The sequence below is a fragment of the Oncorhynchus nerka genome, linkage group LG28, assembly GCF_034236695.1.
Source record: "Oncorhynchus nerka isolate Pitt River linkage group LG28, Oner_Uvic_2.0, whole genome shotgun sequence".
NCBI classification, from domain to species: Eukaryota; Metazoa; Chordata; class Actinopteri; order Salmoniformes; family Salmonidae; genus Oncorhynchus; species Oncorhynchus nerka.
This window is the reverse complement of record NC_088423.1, coordinates 57,933,983-57,957,964: the sequence shown is the minus strand read 5'-3', so window position 1 is coordinate 57,957,964 and position 23,982 is coordinate 57,933,983. Positions and strand designations below refer to the sequence as shown.

Genomic DNA, 23,982 nt, shown 5'->3' with positions numbered 1-23,982 from the left:
AAATATCCTATCTGTACCTTCTTTTGAAGGCTCTGGTTTGGCTTGTTCCTTAGTTTCCTTGGACTCTAATCAAACAAGAATGATAATATATACAGCAAAGGTTCAAACTGCAATTGATTCAAACCCATACTGAGTATTTGGTTGAGAGAGAAATGAAGCACACTGTGGAAGACATCTATTTAGAGTAAGACTAGCGTTTTTTGTTTCAAGTCTAAAGAAAGTTATACATACCTTTCTTTGAGGAAGCTGCTTTGGCAGATTCTAAAACAATCATCAGAGAAGACACACAATTAATCTCAATAATTGGGCAATTTATTTCTTTCTTTGCAAGAGCTGGTTTGGTCTTCTTATTTGGTAAATTCAGCTTCTAAGTAAAAATAGTGATTTTCTGTTAAAACTTGAACATTGATTTATTTATTCCTAACTGAATTTATATTTGACAAAGTGAAAAGCTAAACATTTGAAAATAATAATTAACTTAATTTACAAGGGCTGGTTAAATGTTGTATTTTGTCTTTTCATCGATATGTTTTGCCTCTATTGAATTTAAAACACATTATCAATATTGAAACAAGCAAAATATGCAGTGCATGACTAAAAATAAACACAAAAATGGCTTGTCTTTGGAAACAGCATCTAAATGCAACACAAATGGGCCATTAAAAAAAATGAAACTCACTTTATAATACAAGCACGTGATTATTCAAGGGAACAATAATTGTAAAAACACTTGAATGCTGCTTTGCAGGATCTACTTCTTTGAGACATTCAGCCTCTATCAAGCTCTATCTGTCACACCCTGATCTGTTTCACCTGTCCTTGTGCTTGTCTCCACCATCTCTAAGTGTTACCCATCTTCCCCATTATCCCCTGTGTATTTATACCTGTGTTTTCTGCCTGTCTGTGCCAGTTCGTCTTGTTTTGTCAAGTCAACCAGCGTGTTACGCCGTGCTCCTGCTTTTTACTCTGTGATTTGCTTGTCCTCCCAGGTTTTGACCCTTGCCTGCCTTGACTCTGAACCCGCCTGCCTGACCATACTGCTGCCCTGACCTCGAGCCTGCCTGCCACTCTGTACCTCCTGGACTCTGACTTTGTTATGATCTTTTGCCTGTCCACAACTATTTTCTTGCCTGGCACTTGGATTATAATAAATATCAGCGACTCGAACAATCTGCCTCCCGTCTCTGCATCTGGGTCTTGCTTGTGCTCTTATCCTATTAAATGACATATTAACCACAGATTTAAAAACATTCTTACCTTTCTTTGCAGGTGCTGATTTCACCTTTTCTTTAATAACTGCAACATCTGAATCAAATACATCATAAATGTGTTTCTTTATGAATAAAGCAAGACAACCATTTTTCTCTATGATTACGTACTGTCTATAATATAATTTTAGTTGTGAAGTCAAATAATTCTGTTACCTTCATTTGCAGGAGTTGGTTTTGCTTTCGATTTGGAAAAAGTACAGTCCATACAATAAGATCTTGATATAATGTTTTATAAATTACATAAAACCCGACACATAGGCCTGCCTACTTATTATTTGAATAAATGGAAAATGAACAATTAAAAAATAATTTGTTTACCTTTCTTTTCTGGAGCTAGTTTGCCCTTTTCTTTTGTTTCAGCATCTAAATCAGAAAAACATATTTCATGAAGTATACCTTCTATCATACAAAACAGTCTTACCTGATTCAGACTATAGGGGCGGCAGGGTAGCCGCGTGGTTAGAGCGTTGGACTAGTAACCGGAAGGTTGCAAGTTCAAACCCCCGAGCTGACAAGGTACAAATCTGTCCTTCTGCCCCTGAACAGGCAGTTAACCCGCTGTTCCTAGGCCGTCATTGAAAATAAGAATTTGTTCTTAACTGACTTGCCTGGTTAAATAAAGGTAAAATAAAAATAAAAAAATAAATAGGGCCAAGACAAACTGTACTGTGCTCGTTCTGATATTTTATTTTCACATTGTTCTTTCCAGCACTGTTCCAGAAATTATGGTTGACTAGGCCAGCCCAGTATACTGTAGGTTGGCTTGGCTCAGTAGTTTTAAAAAGGGTTCAGTGTTCACAAAGACTACTGTGTTTTCTTTGGGATCTTCAGATTCTAAAACAATCATTCGACAAGACACAACATCAATCTCAAGAATTACATCATTATACATTCGATACAAGAAAAAAACATCCTATCTGTACCTTTTTTTGCAGGTTCTGGTTTGGCTTGTCCCTTAGTTTCCTTGGGCTCTAATTAAACAAGAACAGTAACATCATATATGAACGATGGTGACGGAGGAGATGGCTGCCATTTTACAGGCTCCTAACCAATTGTTCTTTCTTGTTTTTTTTGTCTATTTACCACCACAAGCCAATGCTGTCACTAAGATAGCACTCAACAAGGTGTATAAGGCAGTATGCAAACATGAAAATGCCTATCCACAGGCGGCGCTCCTACTGGCCGGGGACTTAAATGCACAGGGAAACTTAAATCCGTTTTACTTAATTTCTACCAGAATGTAGAACCACCTTTACTTTACACACAGAGACGTGTAGGGGCGGCAAGGTAGCCTAGTGGTTAGAGCGTTGGACTAGTAACCGGAAGGTTGCAAGTTCAAACCCCCGAGCTGACAAGGTACAAATCTGTCGTTCTGCCCCTGAACAGGCAGTTAACCCGCAGTTCCTAGGCCGTCATTGAAAATAAGAATTTGTTCTTAACTGACTTGCCTGGTTAAATAAAGGAAAAAAAAAAAAAAAAAAAAAAAAAAGCTCTCCCTTGACCTCCATTTGGCAAATCTGACCATAACTCTGTCTTCCTGATTCCTGCTTACAAGCAAAAACTAAAGCAGGAAGTACCATTGACTCACTCAATAAGGATGTGGTCAGATGACGCAGATGCTAAGCTACAGAACAATTTTGCTAGCACAGACTGGAATATGTGCAGGGATTCTTCCGATGGCGTTGAGGAGTGCATCACATCAGTCATTGGCTTCATCAATAGGTGCATCGATGACGTCATCACCACAGTGACCGAACGTACATACCCCAAACAGAAGCCATGGATTACAGGCAACATCCACACTGAGCAAAAGGGTACAGCTGCCACTTTTAAGGAGCGGGACTCTAACACTTATAAGAAAACCTGCTTTGAACCATCAAACAGGCAAACGCATCAATACAGGACTAAGATTGAATCGTACAACACCGGCTCCGATGCTCGTCGGATGTGGCAGGGCTTGAAAACTATTACGGACTAGAAAGGGATGCACAGCCCAGAGCTGCCCAGTTTCACGAGCCTACCAGACGAGCTAAATTACTTCTATGCTCGCTTCTAGGCAAGCAACACGGAAGCATGCATGAGAGCATCAGCTGTTCCGGACAACTGTGTGATCATGCTCTCCGTAGCCGATGTGAGTAAAGACCTTTAAACTGGTTAACATTAACAAGGCCGCAAGACCAGACGGATTACCAGGATGTGTACGCTGAGGATGCGCTGACCAACTGGCAAGTGTCTTCACATAAAACTGCCAAATACTCCACCCAAGTCATAGACTTTTCTCTCTGCTACCGCACGGCAAGCAGTACCGAAGTGGAACGTCTAGGTCCAAAAGGCTTCTTAACAGCTTTTACCCCCAAGCCATAAGACTCCTTCTTATGCTAATCAAATATACTATTTGTTTCCCCCCCACCCCCATTTTTATGCTGTTGCTACTCTGTTTTTTACCGATGCATAGTCACTTTACCTCTACCTACATGTACATACTACCTCAATTATCTCGACTAACCTATGCCCGCGCACATAGACTCTGTACCGGTATCCCCTGTATATAGCCTCGCTACTGATATTTTATTTATCTTATCTGTTGTTTTTCTATTTTTCTTCTTTGTTATTTGTATTTTTTATTTGATTTATTTCAGTTTATTTTAGTAAATACTTTCTTAACACTTTTTTTTCTTAAAACTGCATTGTTGGTTAAAGGGCTTGTTAAGCTCTACAGCTTGTAACAAATCACTAGACTTTTCACTAGATGTTGGAACATTGCTACCGGGACGTGCTTCCATTCAGCCACAAGATTATTAGTGAGGTTGGGCACTGATGTTGGGCAATTAGGCCTGGCTAGCAGTCGGTGTTCCAATTCATCCCAAAGGTGTTCGATGGGGTTGAGGTCAGGGCTCTGTGCAGGCCAGTCAAGTTCTTCCACACCAATCTCGACAAACCATTTCTATATGGACCTCGCTTTGTGCATGGGGGCATTGTCATGCTGAAACAGGAAAGGGTTTTCCCCAAACTGCTGCCACAAAGTTGGAAGCACAGATGTCATACTCCAACCTCGGCCAACAGCTCCGCCCCCCCGCAGCTACTCGCCCAAGCCTCTCCAGGTTCTCCTTTACCCAAATCCAGATAGCAGATGTTCTGAAAGAGCTGCAAAACCTGAACCCGTACAAATAAACTGGGCTTGACAATCTGGACCCTCTATTTCTGAAACTATCCGCCGCCATTGTCGCAACCCCTATTACCAGCCTGTTCAACCTCTCTTTCATATCGTCTGAGATCACCAAGGATTGGAAAGCTGCCGCAGTTATCCCCCTCTTCAAAGGGGGAGACACCCTGGACCCAAACTGTTACAGACCTATATCCATCCTGCCCTGCCTATCTAAGGTCTTCAAAAGCCGAGTCAACAAACACTGACCATCTCGAATCCCACCGTACCTTCTCCGCTGTGCAATCTGGTTTCCGAGCCGGTCACGGGTGCACCTCAGCCACGCTCAAGGTACTAAACGATATCATAACCGCCATCGATAAAAGACAGTACTGTGCAGCCGTCTTCATCGACCTGGCCAAGGCTTTCGAATCTGTCAATCACCATATTCTTATCGGCAGACTCAGTAGCCTCGGTTTTTGTAATGACTGCTTTGCCTGGTTCACCAACTACTTTTAGACAGAGTTCAGTGTGTCAAATTGGAGGGCATGTTGTCCGGTCCTCTGGTAGTCTCTATGGGGTTGCCACAGGGTTCAATTCTTGGGCCGACTCTTTTCTCTGTATATATCAATGATGTTGCTCTTGCTGCGGGCGATTCCCTGATCCACCTCTACGCAGACGACACCATTCTGTATACTTCCGGCCCTTCCTTGGACACTGTGCTATCTAACCTCCAAACGAGCTTCAATGCCATACAACACTCCTTCCGTGGCCTCCAACTGCTCTTAAACGCTAGTAAAACCAAATGCATGCTTTTCAACCGTTCGCTGCCTGCACCCGCACGCCCGACTAGCATCACCACCCTTGTTGGTTCCGACCTAGAATATGTGGACATCTATAAGTACCTAGGTGTCTGGCTAGACCCTTCCAGACTCATATCAAACATCTCCAATCTAAAATCAAATCTAGAGTCGGCTTTCTATTCCGCAATAAAGCCTCCTTCACTCACGCCGCCAAACTTACCGTAGTAAAACTGACTATCCTACCGATCCTCGACTTCGGCGATGTCATCTACAAAATAGCTTCCAATAGTCTACTCAGCAAACTGGATGCAGTCTATCACAGTGCCATCCGTTTTGTCACTAAAGCACCTTATACCACCCACCACTGCGACTTGTATGCTCTAGTCGGCTGGCCCTCGCTACATATTCGTCGCCAGAACCACTGGCTCCAGGTCATCTACAAGTCCATGCTAGGTATAGCTCCGCCTTATCTCAGTTCACTGGTCACGATGGCAACACCCACCCGTAGCACGCGCTCCAGCAGGTGTATCTCACTGATCATCCCTAAAGCCAACACCTCATTTGGCCGCCTTTCGTTCCAGTTCTCTGCTGCCTGTGACTGGAACGAATTGCAAAAATCGCTGAAGTTGGAGACTTATCTCCCTCACCAACTTCAAACATCTGTTATCTGAGCAGCTAACCGATTTTACCTACCTCATCCCCATACTGTTTATATTTATTTACTTTTCTGCTCTTTTGCACACAAATATCTATACCTGTACATGACCATCTGATCATTTATCACTCCAGTGTTGATCTGCAAAATTTTAATTATTCGCCTACCTCCTCATGCCTTTTGCACACAATGTATATAGACTCTTTTTTTTCTACTGTGTTATTGACTTGTTAGTTGTTTACTCCATGTGTAACTCTGTTGTTGTCTGTTCACACTGCTATGTTTTTTCTTGGCCAGGTCGCAGTTGTAAATGAGAACTTGTTCTCAACTAGCCTACCTGGTTAAATAAAGGTGAAATAAAAAAATAAAATGTAAATAGTCCGGCTGGGCATTTGATTAATTGTTCAGCAGTCTTATGACTTGGAGGTAGAAGCTGTTAAAAGAGTATTTTGGTCCTAGACTTGGCACTCCGGTACCGCTTGCCATGCAGCAGCAGATAGAACAGTCTATGACTTAGGTGTCTGGAGTGTTGTTGTCTGTTCACACTGCTATGCTTTATCTTGGCCAGGTCGCAGTTGTAAATGAGAACTTGTTCTCAACTAGCCTACCTGGTTAAATAAAGGTGAAATTAATAAAATAAAAAATAAAACAATTGTATGCTGTAGAGTTTCTGTATGCTATCTCTTCACTGGAACTGAGGGCCCTAGCCCAAACCATGAAAAACAGCCCAGACCATTATACCTCCTCCACCGAACTTTACAGTTCGTCCGTCAGACTGTCAGATGGTGAAGCGTGATTCATCACTCCAGAGAACGCATTTCCACAAGCTCCAGAGTCTAATGACGGCGAGCTTCACACCACTCCAACCGACGCTTGGCATTGCGCAAGGTAATCTTAGGCTTGTGTGCGGCTGCTCGGCCAGTTCATGAAGCTCCTGGCGAACAGTTATTGTGCTGACGTTGCTTCCAGAGCAGTGGTGTAAAACTACTTTCATTTTTACTTCACTACATTGCTCCATACATTTTCCCTGACACTAAAAAGTACTCGTTACATTTTAAGTGCTTGGTAGGACAGGAAAATGGTCCAATTCACACACATATCAAGAGGTCATACCTACCCAGGTCATACCTACTGCCTCTGATCTGGCGGACTGACTAAACACAAATGCTTCGCTTGTAAATTATATCTGAGTGTTGGAGTGTGCCCCTGGCTATCCGTCAATAAATAAAAAAAACAAGAAAATGGTGCTGGTTTGCTTAATATAAGAAATGTTAAAATTATTGTACTTCTGATACTTAAGTATATTTGAGCAATTACATTTCCTTTTGATACTTAAGTATATTTAACACCAAATACTTTTAGACTTACTCAAGTTGTATTTTACTGGGTGACTTTCGCTTTTACTTCTGTCATTTCCTATTAAGGCATCGTTACTTTTACTCAAGTATGACTATTGGGTACTTTTTCCACCACTGTTCCAGAGGTAGTTTGGAACTCGATAGTGAGTGTTGCAACCGAAGACACATGATTTTTAAGCAATACATTCTTCAGCACTCGGTGGTCCCGTTCTGTGAGCTTGTGTGGCCTACCACTTTGCGGATGAACCATTGTTGCTCCTAGACGTTTCCACTTCACAACAGCACTTACAGTTGACCAGGGCAGCTCTAGCAGGGCAGAAATTTGACTAACGGACTTAGTCAATGGTGGAATCCTATGACGGTGCAACGTTGAAAGTCACTGAGCTCTGTTTGTCTATGTTTGTCTATGGTGATTGCATGGCTGTGTGATACATTTTAAACACGTCAGCAACAGGTGTGGCTGAAATAGTCGAATCCACTAATTTGAAGGGGTGTCCAAATACTTCTGTATATATTGTGTATTTGACACAGGTATTTACTTTGGAACATGTATTGTCATTGACTGGAACAAAATGTAATTGTTTGAGCTATGCAACTGATTTTGTACCCCTCTACTCGCTAGTTAGATGGGGGCTCTCCAGTCTCAGAGAAGCAGTCCGTTCTGCATGCCTTCTTGACTTCGATAGAATGTGTTGTCAAGCATTTGTGCATGCAAACTGATAACTGTCACAGCTATCTTACCATCTAACTTAGCTAGCTGGCTCATCAATCAGTATTTTCTCTATGATTTCTGCACAATGGCACTTGTTAAAACCTTGAATCTCATAAGGATCTCACTTTCACCACTGGTCATCTACCTAGCCACGTAACCAGCAGGATAGCATCGGTTTCTATTGGACTAGAGCTTGGTATGCTGACTAGTGAGGTAGCTAATGCTAGCTAGCTAATGCAAGCTAATTATTCTATAGTAGCATTATGATGACTAGTGTTGCAAGCATGTTAACATTAGCTAGCTAATGTCGATACACTAGTTGTGGACTCGCAAAATCAAGCAAATGGTACTGAAGTCATGACAAAATCATGTTTAAACATTTTAGTGGCTATTGATGTGTTCGTTTTTTTGCTTAGTGATATTCTTAGTGACGTACAAATATAATATTTTTTGACATTTAACTTCTTGCGTCGAGCCATCCCGGATCCGGTATCGTGACTACAGCCTCAAGCTCATTACCATAACGCAACGTTAACTATTCATGAAAATCGCAAATGAAATGAAATTAATCTATTTGCTCTCAAGCTTAGCCTTTTGTTAACACCACTGTCATCTCAGATTTTCAAAATATGCTTCTCAACCATTGCAAAACAAGCATTTGTGTAACAGTATTGATAGCTAGCGTAGCATTTAGCGTAGCATTTAGCGTTAGCATTCAGCAGGCAACATTTTCACAAAAACCAGAAAAGCATTCAAATAAAATCATTTACCTTTGAAGAACTTCAGATGTTTTCAATGAGGAGACTCTCAGTTAGATAGGAAATGTTAAGTTTTTCCTGAAAGATTATTTGTGTCGACTAATCGCTCCGTTTTGTTCATCACGTTTGGGTAAGGACATTTTCATTTGTATTTTTTTAAAGTCATTAAAACGCTAACTTTTTTCCAAATTAACTCCATAATATCGACAGAAACATGGCAAACCGATGTTTAGAATCAATCCTCAAGGTGTTTTTCACATATCTATCGACGATAAAATCCTTCGTGGCAGTTGACTTTCTCTTCTGAAGAAATGGAACGCGCATGGACCTACAGATTACACAATAATTTCGAAACAGGACACCGGGCGGGACACCAGGTAAATGTAGTCTCTTATGGTCAATCTTCCAATGATATGCCTACAAACACGTCACAATGCTGCAGACACCTTGGAGAAACGTGACAAAATATTGCGCTTAAAACGGGCACGTCTTTTTATCCAATAATGACATAGCGCCCCCATAGGTTGAAGAGGTTAACTGATAATATGAGAAAATTTGTGATCCAAATTCCAGATATATACTGCGAGAATTTGCGCATTCAAGCAAACATAGCCTCCCCCCCAAGCAGACATATCGATGGCTCTGAACGAACTTTATTTGACTCTTTGCAAACTGGAATCCATACATCCTGAGGCTGCATTCATTGTAGCTGGGGATTTTAACAAGGCTAATCTGAAAACAAGACTCCCTAAATTGTATCAGCATATCGATTGCGCAACCAGGGCTGGAAAAACCTTGGATCATTGTTATTCTAACTTCCGTGACGCATATAAGGCCCTGCCCCGCCCTCCTTTCGGAAAAGCTGACCACAACTCCATTTTGCTGATCCCTGCCTACAGACAGAAACTAAAACAAGAAGCTCCCACGCTGAGGTCTGTCCAACGCTGGTCCGACCAAGCCGATTCCACACTCCAAGACTGCTTCCATCACGTGGACTGGGATATGTTTCGTATTGCGTCAGATAACAACATTGACGAATACGCTGATTCGGTGTGCGAGTTCATTAGAACGTGCGTTGAAGATGTCGTTCCCATAGCAACGATTAAAACATTCCCTAACCAGAAACCGTGGATTGATGGCAGCATTCGCGTGAAACTGAAAGCGCGAACCACTGCTTTTAATCAGGGCAAGGTGACTGGTAACATGACCGAATACAAACAGTGCAGCTATTCCCTCCGCAAGGCTATCAAACAAGCTAAGCGTCAGTATAGAGACAAAGTAGAATCTCAATTCAACGGCTCAGACACAAGAGGTATGTGGCAGGGTCTACAGTCAATCACGGATTACAAAAAGAAAACCAGCCCAGTCACGGACCAGGATGTCTTGCTCCCAGGCAGACTAAATAACTTTTTTGCCCGCTTTGAGGACAATACAGTGCCACTGACACGGCCTGCAACGAAAACATGCAGACTGTCCTTCACTGCAGCCGAGGTAAGTAAAACATTTAAACGTGTTAACCCTTGCAACGCTGCAGGCCCAGACGGCATCCCCAGCCGCGCCCTCAGAGCATGCGCAGACCAGCTGGCCGGTGTGTTTACGGACATATTCAATCAATCCCTATACCAGTCTGCTGTTCCCACATGCTTCAAGAGGGCCACCATTGTTCCTGTTCCCAAGAAAGCTAAGGTAACTGAGCTAAACGACTACCACCCCGTAGCACTCACTTCCGTCATCATGAAGTGCTTTGAGAGACTAGTCAAGGACCATATCACCTCCACCCTACTTGACACCCTAGACCGACTCCAATTTGCTTACCGCCCAAATAGGTCCACAGACGATGCAATTTCAACCACACTGCACACTGCCCTAACCCATATGGACAAGAGGAATACCTATGTGAGAATGATGTTCATCAACTACAGCTCGGCATTCAACACCATTGTACCCTCCAAGCTCGTCATCAAGCTCGAGACCCTGGGCCTCGACCCCGCCCTGTGCAACTGGGTACTGGACTTCCTGACGGGCCGCCCCCAGGTGGTGAGGGTAGGCAACAACATCTCCACCCCGCTGATCCTCAACACTGGGGCCCCACAAGGGTGCGTTCTGAGCCCTCTCCTGTACTCCCTGTTCACCCACGACTGCGTGGCCACGCACACCTCCAACTCAATCATCAAGTTTGCGGACGACACAACAGTGGTAGACTTGATTACCAACAACGACGAGACGGCCTACAGGGAGGAGGTGAGGGCCCTCGGAGTGTGGTGTCAGGAAAATAACCTCACACTCAACGTCAACAAAACTAAGGAGATGATTGTGGACTTCAGGAAACAGCAGAGGGAACATCCCCTATCCACATCGATGGAACAGTAGTGGAGAGGGTAGTACGTTTTATGTTCCTCGGCATACACATCACAGACAAACTGAATTGGTCCACTCACACAGACAACATCGTGAAGAAGGCGCAGCAGCGCCTCTTCATCCTCAGGAGGCTGAAGAAATTCGGCTTGTCACCAAAAGCACTCACAAACTTCTACAGATGCACAATCGAGAGCATCCTGGCGGGCTGTATCACCGCCTGGTACGGCAACTTCTCCGCCCACAACCGTAACGCTCTCCAGAGGGTAGTGAGGTCTGCACAACGCATCACCGGGGGCAAACTACCTGCCCTCCAGGACACCTACACCACCCGATGTTACAGGAAGGCAATAAAGATCATCAAGGACAACAACCACCCGAGCCACTGCCTGTTCACCCCGCTATCATCCAGAAGGCGAGGTCAGTACAGGTGCATCAAAGCTGGGACCGAGAGACTGAAAAACAGCTTCTATCTCAAGGCCATCAGACTGTTAAACAGCCACCACTAACATTGAATGGCTGCTGCCAACACACTGACTCAACTCCAGCCACTTTAATAATGGGAATTGATGGGAAATTATGTAAAATATATCACTAGCCACTTTAAACAATGCTACCTAATATAATGTTTACATACCCTACATTATTCATCTCATATGTATACGTATATACTGTTCTCTATATCATCTACTGCATCCTTATGTAATACATGAATCACTAGCCACATTAACTATGCCACTTGTTTACATACTCATCTCATATGTATATACTGTACTCGATACCATCTACTGTATCTTGCCTATGCTGCTCTGTACCATCACTCATTCATATATCTTTATGTACATATTCTTTATCCCCTTACTCTGTGTATAAGACAGTAGTTTTGGAATTGTTAGTTAGATTACTTGTTGGTTATTACTGCATTGTCGGAACTAGAAGCACAAGCATTTCGCTACACTCGCATTAACATCTGCTAACCATGTGTATGTGACAAATAAAATAGGATTTGATTTGAAATAAAGATAATAAAGATTAAGAAGAGCCACTTCCAAAAACAAAACATTGTTTTGCAGGAACTACTTATTTGGCAAGTTCCGTCTCTATCAAGCTCTATCAAATTACAAATGCTTCAAAAAATTACAAATTGCTTGTCACGTTCTGACCTTTATTTCCTTTGTTTTGTATTTATTTAGTATGGTCAGGGCGTGAGTTGGGTGGGCAGTCTATGTTTGTTTTTCTATGATTTGGGTATTTCTATGTTTCGGCCTAGTATGGTTCTCAATCAGAGGCAGGTGTCATTAGTTGTCTCTGATTGAGAATCATACTTAGGTAGCCTGGGTTGCACTGTTTGTTTGTGGGTGATTGTCTATGTTAGTGGCTTGTGTCAGCACAGGTCTCATTTGTAGCTTCACGGTCGTCATTGGTTTATTGTTTTTGTTACTCCTTTGTATAGTGTTGCAGTGTTCAGTGTTCTCTTTATTAAAATTCACTATGAACACATACCACGCCACATTTTGGTCCTCTGATCCTTCTCGCCTCTCCTCTTCAGATGAAGAGGAGGAAGACCGTGACAGAATCACCCACCAACCAAGGACATTGCTTACTAACCGCAGATTTGAAAACATTCTTACCTTTCTTTGCAGGGGCTGTTTTCACCTTTTCTTTAATAACTACAGCATCTGAATGAAATACAACATAAATGTATTTCTCTATGAATATAGCAAGACCAACATTTGTCTCTATGATTATGTACTGTCTGTAATTTTTGTGAAAAAAGTCTAAATACATTGTTTCATTTATTAGTATGTTAATGTGTGCATATACAGTGCCTTCGGAAAGTATTCAGATCATTTGACTTTTTCCACATTTTGTTACGTTACAGCCTTATTCTAAAATGGATTACATTTTTAAAAATCCTCTGCAATCTACACATAATACCCCATAATGACAAAGTGAAAACAGGATTTGTATTTTAAATAAAAAAACAGAAATTATTAACAGTATGCAGACCCTTTGCTATGAGACTCGAAATTGAGCTGAGCTGCATCCATTGATAATCCTTGAACTGTTTCTACTGTACACCTTGATTGGAGTCCACCTGTGGTAAATTCCATTGATTGGACATGATTTGTAAAAGTACACCCCTGTCTATATAAGGTCCCACAGTCGACAGTTCATGTCAGAGCAAAAACCAAGCCATGAGGTTGAAGGAATTGTCCGTAGAGGTTCGAGACAGGATTGTGTCGAGGCACAAATCTAGGGAAGGGTACCAAAACAGTTCTGCAGCATTGAAGGTTCCCAAAAACACAGAGGCTTCCATTATTCTTAAATTGAAGAAGTTTGTAACCACCAAGACTCCTAGAGCTCCTAGAGCTGGCCTCCCAGCCAAACTGAGCAATTGGGGGAGAAGGGCCTTGGTCAGGGAGGTGACCAAGAACCCAATGGTCACTCTGACAGTGCTCTGGAGTTCTTCTGTGGAGAAAGAGAACCTCTGCAGCACACCACCAAGCAGGCCTTTATGGTAGGGTGGCCAGACCTAAGCCACTCCTCAGTAAAAGGCACATGAGAGCCCACTTGGAGTTTGCAAAAAGGCAGCTAAATACTCTCAGACCATGAGAAACAAGATTCTCTGGTCTGATGAAACCAATATTGAACTCTTTGGCCTGAATGCCAAGTGTCACATCTGGAGGAATCATGTCGCTATCCCTAAGATGAAGCATGGTGATGGTAGCATCATGCTGTAGGGATGTTTACAGCGTCAGGGACTGGGAGACTAGTCAGGATTGAGGCAAAGATGAACGGAGCAAAGTACAGAAAGATCCATGATGAAAACTTCCTCCAGAGCACTTAGAACCTCAGACTGGGGTGAAGGTTCAACTTCCAACAGGACAACGGCCCTGAGTACACAGCCAAGACAAGGCAGGAGTGGCTTCGGGACAAGTCTCTGAATGTCCTTGAGTGGCCCAGCCAGAGCCCAGAATTGAACCCGATTGAACATCTCTGGAGAGACGTGAAAATAGTGGTGCAGCAACGCTCCCCATCCAACCTGACAGAGTTTAAGAGGATCTGCAAAGAAGAATGGGAGAAACTCCCCAAACATAGGTGTGCCAAGCTTGTAGCGTCATGCCCAAAAAGACTCGAGGCTGTAAGGCGCTTTAACAAAGTACTAAGTTCAGGGTCTGTGTGATATTGTGTGATATGTGTGATATTTCAAAAAATATATATAAATGAGAAAAAATGTCTGAAAACCTGTTTTTGCTTTGCCGTTATGGGGTATTGTGTGTAGATTGATGAATAAGGCTGTAATGTAACAAAATGTGGAAAAAGTTAAGGGTTCTGAATACTTTCCGAATGCACTGTGTATGTGTATTATATATATAAATATATACATATACATATGTATATGTGTGTGTGTGTGTGTGTGTGTGTGTGTGTGTGTGTGTTTATATTGTATTATACTGGAAATATTTGGAAAAGAGACCCATGCCTCTGTCTCTGTTAAAGTAAAGGTAACTTTTTCAAGAGTTGGTTTGGCCTTTTCTTGAGAAAATTAAGCTTCTAAGTTCAAATACAAGTCTTTACAATAAGATATTGATATAACTTTTAATAAATAGCATAAAACAGAGACATAGGCCTATTGGAATAAATGGAAAAATAACATTTCAAAATTAATTTGCCACCTTTCTTTGCTGGAGTTAGTTTGGCCTCTTCTTTTGCTCCAGTATCTAAATCAGAATAAAAAATGAAAAAATGATGCAGTTTTGTCATTTAGCAGACCCTCTAATCCAGAGCAATTTACAGGAGCGATTAGGGTTAAGTGCATTGCACAAGGGCAAATTAACAGATTTTTCACCCAGAGCGTTGGGCCAGTAACCAAAAGGTCGCTGGTTCGAGACACCAAGGAAAACCTTGGTGTCTCAAACCAGCGACCTTTTGGTTACTGGCCCAACGCTCTGCTAGGCTACCTGCCGCTATTGTATCATACATTACAGTCTTACCTGATTCAGACTATAGAGTCAAGCCAAAATGTACTGTGCTTGTTCAGATATTTTCTTTTCACATTGTCCTTTCCAGCACAGTTCCAGCAACTACTGTTGATGGGTATCTAGGCCAGCCCAGTATACTGTAGCTTGGCTTAACTCAGTTGTGAAAAGGGTTCTGTGGTTAACAAAGACTACTTTGTACCTTTCTTTGATGTTGCTGCTTTGGTTTTTTCTTTGGGAACTTCAGCTTCTAAAACAATCATTGGATGAGACACAACATTAATCTCAGGAACTGGGCATTTGATGCAACAAAAACAATCATATCTGTACCTGTTTTTGTACGTTCTGGTTTGGCTTGCTCCTTAGCTTCCTTGGGCTCTAATCAAATACGAACAAGACCATTTACTGCAACAATTCAGACTGCAATTCAATCTGAGTAAAATAAAACATTGTTTGAGAAATAAATACAGTACACTCAGTACACTCACAAAAATAGGCCTACTTACTGTAGACAAAACTGTTAAAGTGTAGTTAATAAACCTAAACCTCGCCCTAACCTTAGCCCTTATTGCCATCATCCCTAACCTGACTCTATCAGGTTGTTCCATCAACAGAGATGCAGTTTACAGTTTGTTGATAGTTTGACCCTCTGTAAGGGGAGTCACCTTTCTCTTCACTCTTGCAATGTGATTGCTGTATGACAAACAAATAGTTATGAGATTGACATCTTGCTTTTTGGTAGCGGTTAAGAGCATAGGACCAGAAATCAAAAGGTTGCTGGTTTGAATCCCTGAGCCATCTAGGTGCAAAATCTGACGATGTGCCCTTTAAGCAAGGCACTTAACCCTTATTGCTCCTGAATGTTGTTTGCTAAAATGTAAATAGTCATCTTGTGTCAGAAGTCTCCCTGCTACTTATTGTAACATATTGCTGGATATATCTTTAACCTTTAATGAAACTGGAACCATATGTGATAATATCACAATTGTTTTGATTGTAGAAGTCAAAGAACTAATAATTTACCTTGCTTTACAGGAGCTGGTTTGACCTTCTCTGTAGCAACCTGGAGGCCATTCTTCCCCCAAAAAATAGATCAATAATTTTTGGAGGATTTAGTCTTAAATGTCCTTCAATTCGCAAGAGGCTGAATGTATCTCACCGGAAAAAGTATCAGAGCGAACTAAATAGTGCCCACTCTGTCTCAGTATATGTAGCCCATCTATCTGATGCGGTCTGGTCAAAAGAGTATGACACTATTATTGCCGTAGCATTGAATGCACGGGAAGCCAACGAGCATTTGGCCTCCCTTGATATAAAAAGTGTCAAATAATAGCCAATCAGCATTGCGCTAAACTGAGAGCTCAGCTGTGAATGGTCCTGGCACACAAAAAAATGGAAGCCAGTTTGGATTTGGCTTCACACCAATCACATCACATTGTCATGTTTTACTCCTGTGGCTAGCTAGCTAGCTAAATCATCCCTTTCCTATTTTAGCCATGGATGGAGAGAGGGATTTGAACATGTGGTTTTACATTAACTTATTTGACCATGCTATAGGTCATGTAACTGTTTGTTACATACAACATGTTTTGTGGACTTCACTGGACCGATGTTGGCTTCTGGTTTTGTGATGAAACAAAGGTGTGGTTGAATTTATTCTGTCTTAGGCCTATATATCACATTGTTTAATTTTTATACATTTTTATATATCACGTTGTCAAGGCATATCAACTAACAAGTTACAGAGCAAACAGTGCAATTTGATAGGATAGTAGGATGTGAGATGGGAATAGACGATGGAGGAGGAGGAATAGGTATGAAGGACACAGACAGTCAGCCAAGCAGAGGAATTTTGTGTGGTCCAGAGTTGGGAGCGTTACTGCTGCGCCAGACTCCGGCACACCAAATATTGTTTAGTGACATAAAAAATGTACCTGTGGAAAAGACCAACTTTTGTGTTCCTGAGTTTTTTAAACTTCAGTCAAGAATACAGTAGCATATGCAGGACATATACACTGAGTATGCCGAACATTAGGAACACCTTCCTAATATTGAGTTGCCCTTAAAACAGCCTCAATCCATCGGGGCATGGACTCCACAAGTTGTCGAAGGCATTCCACAGGATGAAGGCCCATGCTGACTCCAATGCTTCCCATAGTTGTGTCAAGTTGGCTGGATGTCCTTTGGGTGGTGGACCATTCTTGACACACACGGGAAACTGAGCATGAAAAACCCAGCAGTTCTTGACACAAACCGGTGCGCCTGGCACCTACCACCATACCCCTTTCAAAGGAACTTTTGTCTTGTCCATTTACACTCTATCACACCCTGATCTGTTTCACCTGTCTTTGTGATTGTCTCCACCCAACTCCAGGTGTCGCAAATCTTCCCCCTTATCCCCTGTGTTTTATACCTATGTTCTCTGTTTGTCTGTTGCCAGTTCATTTTGATCATCAAACCTACCAGTGGTTTCCCCCTTGTTCCTGTTTTGTCTTGTCACACCCTGACTATAGAGAGCCTTTTATTCTCTGTTGGTTAGGTCGGGGTGTGACTAGGGTGGGTAATCTAGGTTGTTTTATTTCTATGTTGGCTGGTATGGTTCCCAATCAGAGGCAGCTGTTTATCGTTGTCTCTTATTGGGGATCATATCTAGGCAGCCATTTCCCTACTGTGTTTTGAGGGATCTTGTTTATGTGTAGTTGCCTGTGAGCACTCCATACAGTGGACTTCAAAATTACTGGCAATGCACAAACAATACTTAAAAAATGTAAATAATATAATTGTAGAGATATCTCAAAATGCCAACATGTGAGAAATAGTGTAATATATTAATGTTTCAATGGAACCAACCAAAATCATTCAATTATTTAATACAAAATAAATGTAACCAAAATCAAGGTTTTGTAATTATTGGCACTCCTCATTTAGTACTTAGTGCAACCACCTCTGGCAAGGATAACAGCATGGAGTCTTTTCCTGTAATGTTTGACAAGGTTAAGGAACACATTTGGAGGAACTTTGGACCATTCCTCAATGCATGTCCCTTCAAGATCCTTCACATTCTTGGGTCAACTGCCCTCTTCCACTGAGCCCACAGGTTGTCGATTGGATTGAGGTCCGGCGACTGAGATGGGCATGGCAAAACATTGATTTTGTTGTCGCTGAACCATTTCTGTGTGGATCTTGAGGTATGTTTTGGGTCTTTGTCTTGTTGGAAAGTCCACCTACGGCCAAGTCCCAGCCTTCTGGCAAAGGTAACTAGATTGTCCGCCAAAATTGGCCTGTGATACTGTAGAATTCATTATGCCATCAATCTTAACCAGTGCCCCTGGACCTCTGGAATTAAAACAGTCCCAAAACATCACTGATCCCCCTTCATATTTCACCGTGGGTATGAGGTGCCTCTCCTTGTATGCATCTCTGTTTCAACGCCAAACATGCCAATGCTTTATCTGACCAAAACATTCAATTTTGGTCTCATCTGACCAGAGCACCTTCTTCCAGTCATAATTTAAATGATGTTTGGCAAAATCCAAGCGCTTGAGTCTGTGTCTTGGGGTCAACCGATCCAAAGAGCCTGTGGGTGTGGAGGTGGCGTCTGATGGTGCTTTTTGAAACCTGTTGACCCCAAGACGCCACCAAGGCCTGCAATTCCATCACAGTGATTCTTGGGGATTTTATTGCTTCTCTCACCATCCTCCTCCCTAATCTGGGGGCAAAATGCATTTGCATCCTCTACCCGTGAGGTTTTCAACTGTTCCTTATCTTTTTAATTTTATAATAATTGCCATGACAGTGCTCAGTGGTAAATTCAATCGTTTGTGGATCTTCTTGTAGCCATTACCAGATTTATGAAGGTCTATGACCATCTGTCTCTTTTGAACTGCTAGTTCTTTTGTTTTCTTCATGGTGTTGGATGACAGCGGGATATTGCATGTGTGTTGCCTCATTTTTATACCCTAGTGAAACAGGAAGTGATGTAATGGCTCAATATCGTTCCTTAAGACTTAGATAAACATAAATAAGTGGAATTTAATTTGTGGTTTAATTTTGGTAGATGTTATTTACAATAATCTTTAAGGGTGCCATTAATAGTGAAACCTTGATTTGGAGGACATTGATTTTTATTATTTTGGTTGGTTCCATTGAAACATTAATAAAGTACAGTATTTCTCACCTGTTGGTATTTTGAGTTTATCTCTATAATTATATGGTTTATCTTTGTTTTAGGCATTGTTTGTGCATTGCCAGTCAGGGGGGGGGGCAGTAATTTTGGAGCCCAGTGTAGCTTCACGTATCGTTTAGTCTTTATTGATTTTTGTAGGTTCACTTATAATAATAAAAAGTTGCACCGATTTCACGCTGCGCTTTGGTCCAAATGTTCTTACGACGATCGTGACATGTCTATAGTGCCTGTTTTCTAGTTTTCCCGGTTTTGACCTTTCTGCCTGCTGTGACCCTGAGTCTGTCTGCCGTCCTGTACCTTTGCCCCACTACTCTGGAATACCGAGCTCTGCCTGACCTAACCCTGAGCCTGCTTGCCATCCTGTACCTTTGCCTGCCCGTGTTCGATTTCATAAACATGTGTTACTCCGACACTGTCTGCACCTGAGTCTTACCTTCAAATGTGATACTCTGAATTGCACACATACACAATACATGTCTTAATACATGTCTTATCTCAAGGCTTAAAGATCCTTAACCTGACTCCTCCCCTTCATCTACACTGATTGAAGTGGGCTTAACAAGTGACATCAATAAGGGATCATAGAATTCACCTGGTTAGTCTATGTCATGGAAAGAGCCGTGTATAAGAGCAATGTATATGGAGCAGTGTATATAAGTTAAAGGTGAACAAATTGGTTACCTTTCTTAACATTCACCAGCTTAGCCTCCTCCTTTAGAACCTCAAGTTCTATTAGAAATACACAAGAACAGTAGAGTAGTGTTACACAATATTCATGTATCAGATTTCATCCAATGCAGATTTCTATGTTCAAAATTTCCAAGTCAAGAAAGAGTCAAAATATTTTACCTGTTTTTTTTACCTTTACTTTTATGTCTGGTAGTTTAGCTGTCTTTTCTTCCTTAACCTCTTTGACAGGTTTCTTTTTGCCTGCAAAATGTGACAAAAATGACATAACAGTAACATTAATTTAAAGGCTATTTAACAGATTTATAGCTGTCAAAATACGATATACCATGTGTTGGTGTTACATGGAAAGTACAGTATATTCCATCTAGTATCAGTCCTAAAAAATAACATACGAATACAGCAAGATGCACCATTAGTTAGTAGTAATTTCTATGCTCTATGCTTGCTTTAATTAACCAGCTGCTTACGGTGTCACATAAGCTTTGAAAGTTTGAGCAATCTACAATCTACAATATTAATTGCTGTTCAATGGAAATTTCAGTTCATTATACATACCAATTAATTCATGCAGAAAATGTTTAACTCAATTGGCTGTAAACAATATTTTTTTAACTATCAATATATGGCTTCAAAATGTTTGAATTCATTTCTCCAGCCAAATTCCTCTGCTTTTTAGCAAGTGACAGGGCTGTCGTTTGACTGAAAAAGTAATTAAGGATTAACGCTAATAAGTCTAAATCTAAATAAAAGGTATACAAATAAATGTTTGTCATTTAGCAGACACTCTTATCTAGAAAAACATACAGTTAAAGGTGCAATGATGAATGATATGATTTTTGAAGAAAATAATCTGTTACACTTTGAGCTGATTTTTTGGGCCCTGTGCCTTGTATTTGTATTTGTACTTACTCAGCAAAACAAAAATCCTCTCACTGTCAACTATATTTATTTTCAGCAAACTTAACGTGTAAATATTTGTATGAACATAAAAAGATTCAACAACTGAGACATAAACTAAACAAGTTCCACAGACATGTGATGAACAGAAATGGAATAATGTGTCCCTGAATAAAGAGGGGGGTCAAAATCAAAAGTAACAGTCAGTATCTGGTGTGTCCACCAGCTGCATTAATTAAGTACTGCAGTGCTTCTCCTCCTCACGGACTGCACCAGATTTGCAAGTTCTTGCTGTGAGATGTTACCCCACACTTCCACCAAGGCATCTGCAAGTTCCCGGACATTTCTGGGGGGAATGGCGCTAGCCCTCACCCTCCGATCCAACAGGTCCCACACGTGCTCAATGGAATTGAGATCCGGGCACTTCGCTGGCCATGGCAGAACACGGACATTGCTGTCTTGCAGGAAATCACACACAGAACGAACAGTATGGCTGGTGGCATTGTCAAGCTGAAGTGTCATGTCAGGATGAACCTGCAGGAAGGGTACCACATGAGGAGGGTGTCTTCCCAGTAACGCACAGCGTTGAGATGAACTGTAATGACAACAAGCTCAATCCGATGATGCTGTGACACACCGCCCCAGACCATGACGGACCCTGCACCTCCAAATTGATCCCGCTCCAGAGTACAGGCCTTGTTGTAATGCTCATTCCTTCGACGATAAACACGAATTCGACCATCACCCCTGGTGAGACAAAACCGTGACTCGTCAGTGAAGAGCACTTTTTACCAGTTCTGTCTGGTCTGGCGACAGTGTGTTTGTGCCCATAGGCGACGTTGTGCCGGTGATGTCTGGTGAGGACAACAGGCCTTACAAGCCCTCAGTCCAGCCTCTTGCAGCCTATTGTGGACAGTCTGAGCACTGATGGAGGGATTGTGTGTTCCTGGTGTATCTTGGGCAGTTTTTGCCATCCTGTACCTGTCCTGCAGGTGTCATGTTCGGATGTACGGACCCTGTGCAGGTGTTGTTACACGTGGTCTGCCACTGCGAGGATTATCAGCTGTCCGTCCTGTCTCCCTGTTGCGCTGCCTTAGGGGTCTCACAGTACGGACATTGCAATGTATTGTCCTGACCTCTTGTGGCATGTCTTGTGGGGTATACATGGGTGTCCAAGCTGTGTGCCAGTAGTTTAGACAGACAGCTTGGTGAAATCTCTCATAAATAAAAGTAGTGATGAAGTCAATCACTCCTCCACTTTCAGCCAGGAGAGATTGGCATGCATATTTAATATTAGCTCTCTGTGTACATCCAAGGGCCAGCCGTTCTGCCCTGTTCGGAGCAAATTGCAATTTCCTAAGTCCTTTTTTGTGGCACCCGGCCACATGACTGAAATGTAGTGAAGGTGCCACAAAACTAGGGCCTGTAGGACCAGCCTTGTTGATAGTGCAGTTAAGAAGGCAGAGCAGCGCTTTATTATGGACAGACTTCTCCCCATCTTAGCTACTACTGCATCAATATGTTTTGACCATGACAGTTTACAATCTAGTGTTACTCTAAGCAGTTTAGTCATCTCAACTTGCTCAATTTCCACATTATTTATTACAAGATTTAGTTGAGGTTTAAGGGTTTAGTGAATGTTTGTTCCAAATACAATACTGTTAGTTTTAGAAATATTTAGGGCTAACTTATTCCTAGCCACCCACTCTGAAACTAACTGCAGCTCTTTGTTGAGTGTTGCAGTCATTTCAGTCACTGTAGTAGCTTACATGTATAGCATTGAGTCATCCGTATACATAGAAACTCTGGCTTTACTCGAAGTCAGTGATATGTCGTTAGTAAAAATTGAAAAAAGCAAGGGCCTAAACAGATACCCTGGAGAATTCCTGATTCTAACTGGATTATATTTGATAGGCTTCCGTTAAAGAACACCCTCTGTGTTCTGTTAGACAAGTAACTCTTCATCCACATTATAGCAGGGGGTGTAAAGCCTTAACACATACGTTTTACCAGCAGCAAACTATGATAAATAATGTCAAAAGCTGCACTGACGTCTAGCAAGACAGCCCCCACAATCATTTTATCATCAATTTCTATCAGCCAATCATCAGTCATTTGTGTAAGATCTGTGCTTGTTGAGTGTCCTTCCCTATAAGCATGCAGAAAATCTATTGTCAATTTGTTTACTTTTAAACACCATTGTATCTGGTCAAACACAATTTTTTCCAGAAGTTTACTAAGGGTTGGTAACAGGCTGATTGTTCGGCTATTTGAGTCAGTGAAGGGGGCTTTACTATTCTTGGGAAGCAGAATGACTTTAGCTTCCATCCAGGCCTGAGGGCACACACTCTCTAGTTGGCTTAAATTGAAGATGTGGCAAATAGGAGTGGCAATATTGTCTGCTATTATCCTCAGTAATTTTCTATCTAGATTGTCAGACCCTGATGGCTTCTCATTGTCGATAGACAACAATTATTTTTTCACCTCTTCCACCCTGACTTTACGGAATTCAAAAGTACAAATCTTGTCTTTCATAATTTGGTCAGATATATTTGGATGTCAGCGTTTGTTGCTGGCATGTCATCCCTAAGTTTGCTTATCTTGCCAATGAAAAAGTCATTCAAATTGTTTGCAATATCAGTGGGCTTTGTGATGAAGGATAAATGAAGGAGCCGAGTTGGCTTTTTTCACTCAAATTTAATTTAAGTTGCCCCAAATCTTTTTACCATCATTCTTTGTATCATTTATCTTTGTTTCATAGTGGTTCATTTTTCTTTCTATATTGTTTTATAAAGCCACATGATTTCTTAATTTGCATTACGTTTGCCATCAGTTGGGCTGCCAGACTTAATTGCCATTCTGTTTGCCTCATCCCTCTCAACCATACCATTTTTCAATTCCTCATCAATCCAATGGGATTTAACAGTTTTTACAGTAATTTTCTTATTGGGTGTGTGCTTATTAATAACTGGAATAAGTAGTTTCATAAATGTGTTAAGTGCAGTGTCTGGTTGCTCCTCATTACACACCACAGACCAGCAAATATTCTTTACATCATCAACATATCAATCACTACAAAAATTATTGTATGACCTCTTAAACACTATATTAGGCCCAGCCTTTGGAACTTTGGTTTTCTGAGATATGGCTATTATATTGTGATCACTACATC

The 23,982-nt window shown here is 41.6% G+C and overlaps 1 protein-coding gene across 45 annotated transcripts in view; it reads right to left on the bottom strand.

Annotated features, from left to right (window-relative positions):
* si:ch211-266g18.10 (nucleolar protein dao-5) overlaps positions 1–23,982 on the bottom strand; it is a 157,221-nt gene that overhangs the window by 66,175 nt on the left and 67,064 nt on the right. For 35 of the 45 annotated variants that reach the window (XM_065012940.1, XM_065012936.1, XM_065012931.1 and 32 more), the window contains 12 exons: positions 20,073–20,153; positions 19,905–19,952; positions 15,368–15,415; positions 15,240–15,287; positions 14,735–14,779; positions 12,686–12,733; positions 2,195–2,242; positions 1,590–1,634; positions 1,425–1,448; positions 1,258–1,305; positions 232–261; positions 18–65 (listed from right to left, as the gene is read on the bottom strand). In XM_065012940.1, the coding sequence (XP_064869012.1) occupies positions 18–65; positions 232–261; positions 1,258–1,305; positions 1,425–1,448; positions 1,590–1,634; positions 2,195–2,242; positions 12,686–12,733; positions 14,735–14,779; positions 15,240–15,287; positions 15,368–15,415; positions 19,905–19,952; positions 20,073–20,153 (561 nt within the window). The remainder of the gene's footprint in view (positions 1–17; positions 66–231; positions 262–1,257; positions 1,306–1,424; positions 1,449–1,589; positions 1,635–2,194; positions 2,243–12,685; positions 12,734–14,734; positions 14,780–15,239; positions 15,288–15,367; positions 15,416–19,904; positions 19,953–20,072; positions 20,154–23,982) is intronic. The other 10 variants (XM_065012907.1, XM_065012923.1, XM_065012895.1 and 7 more) reach the window with 9 other exon arrangements.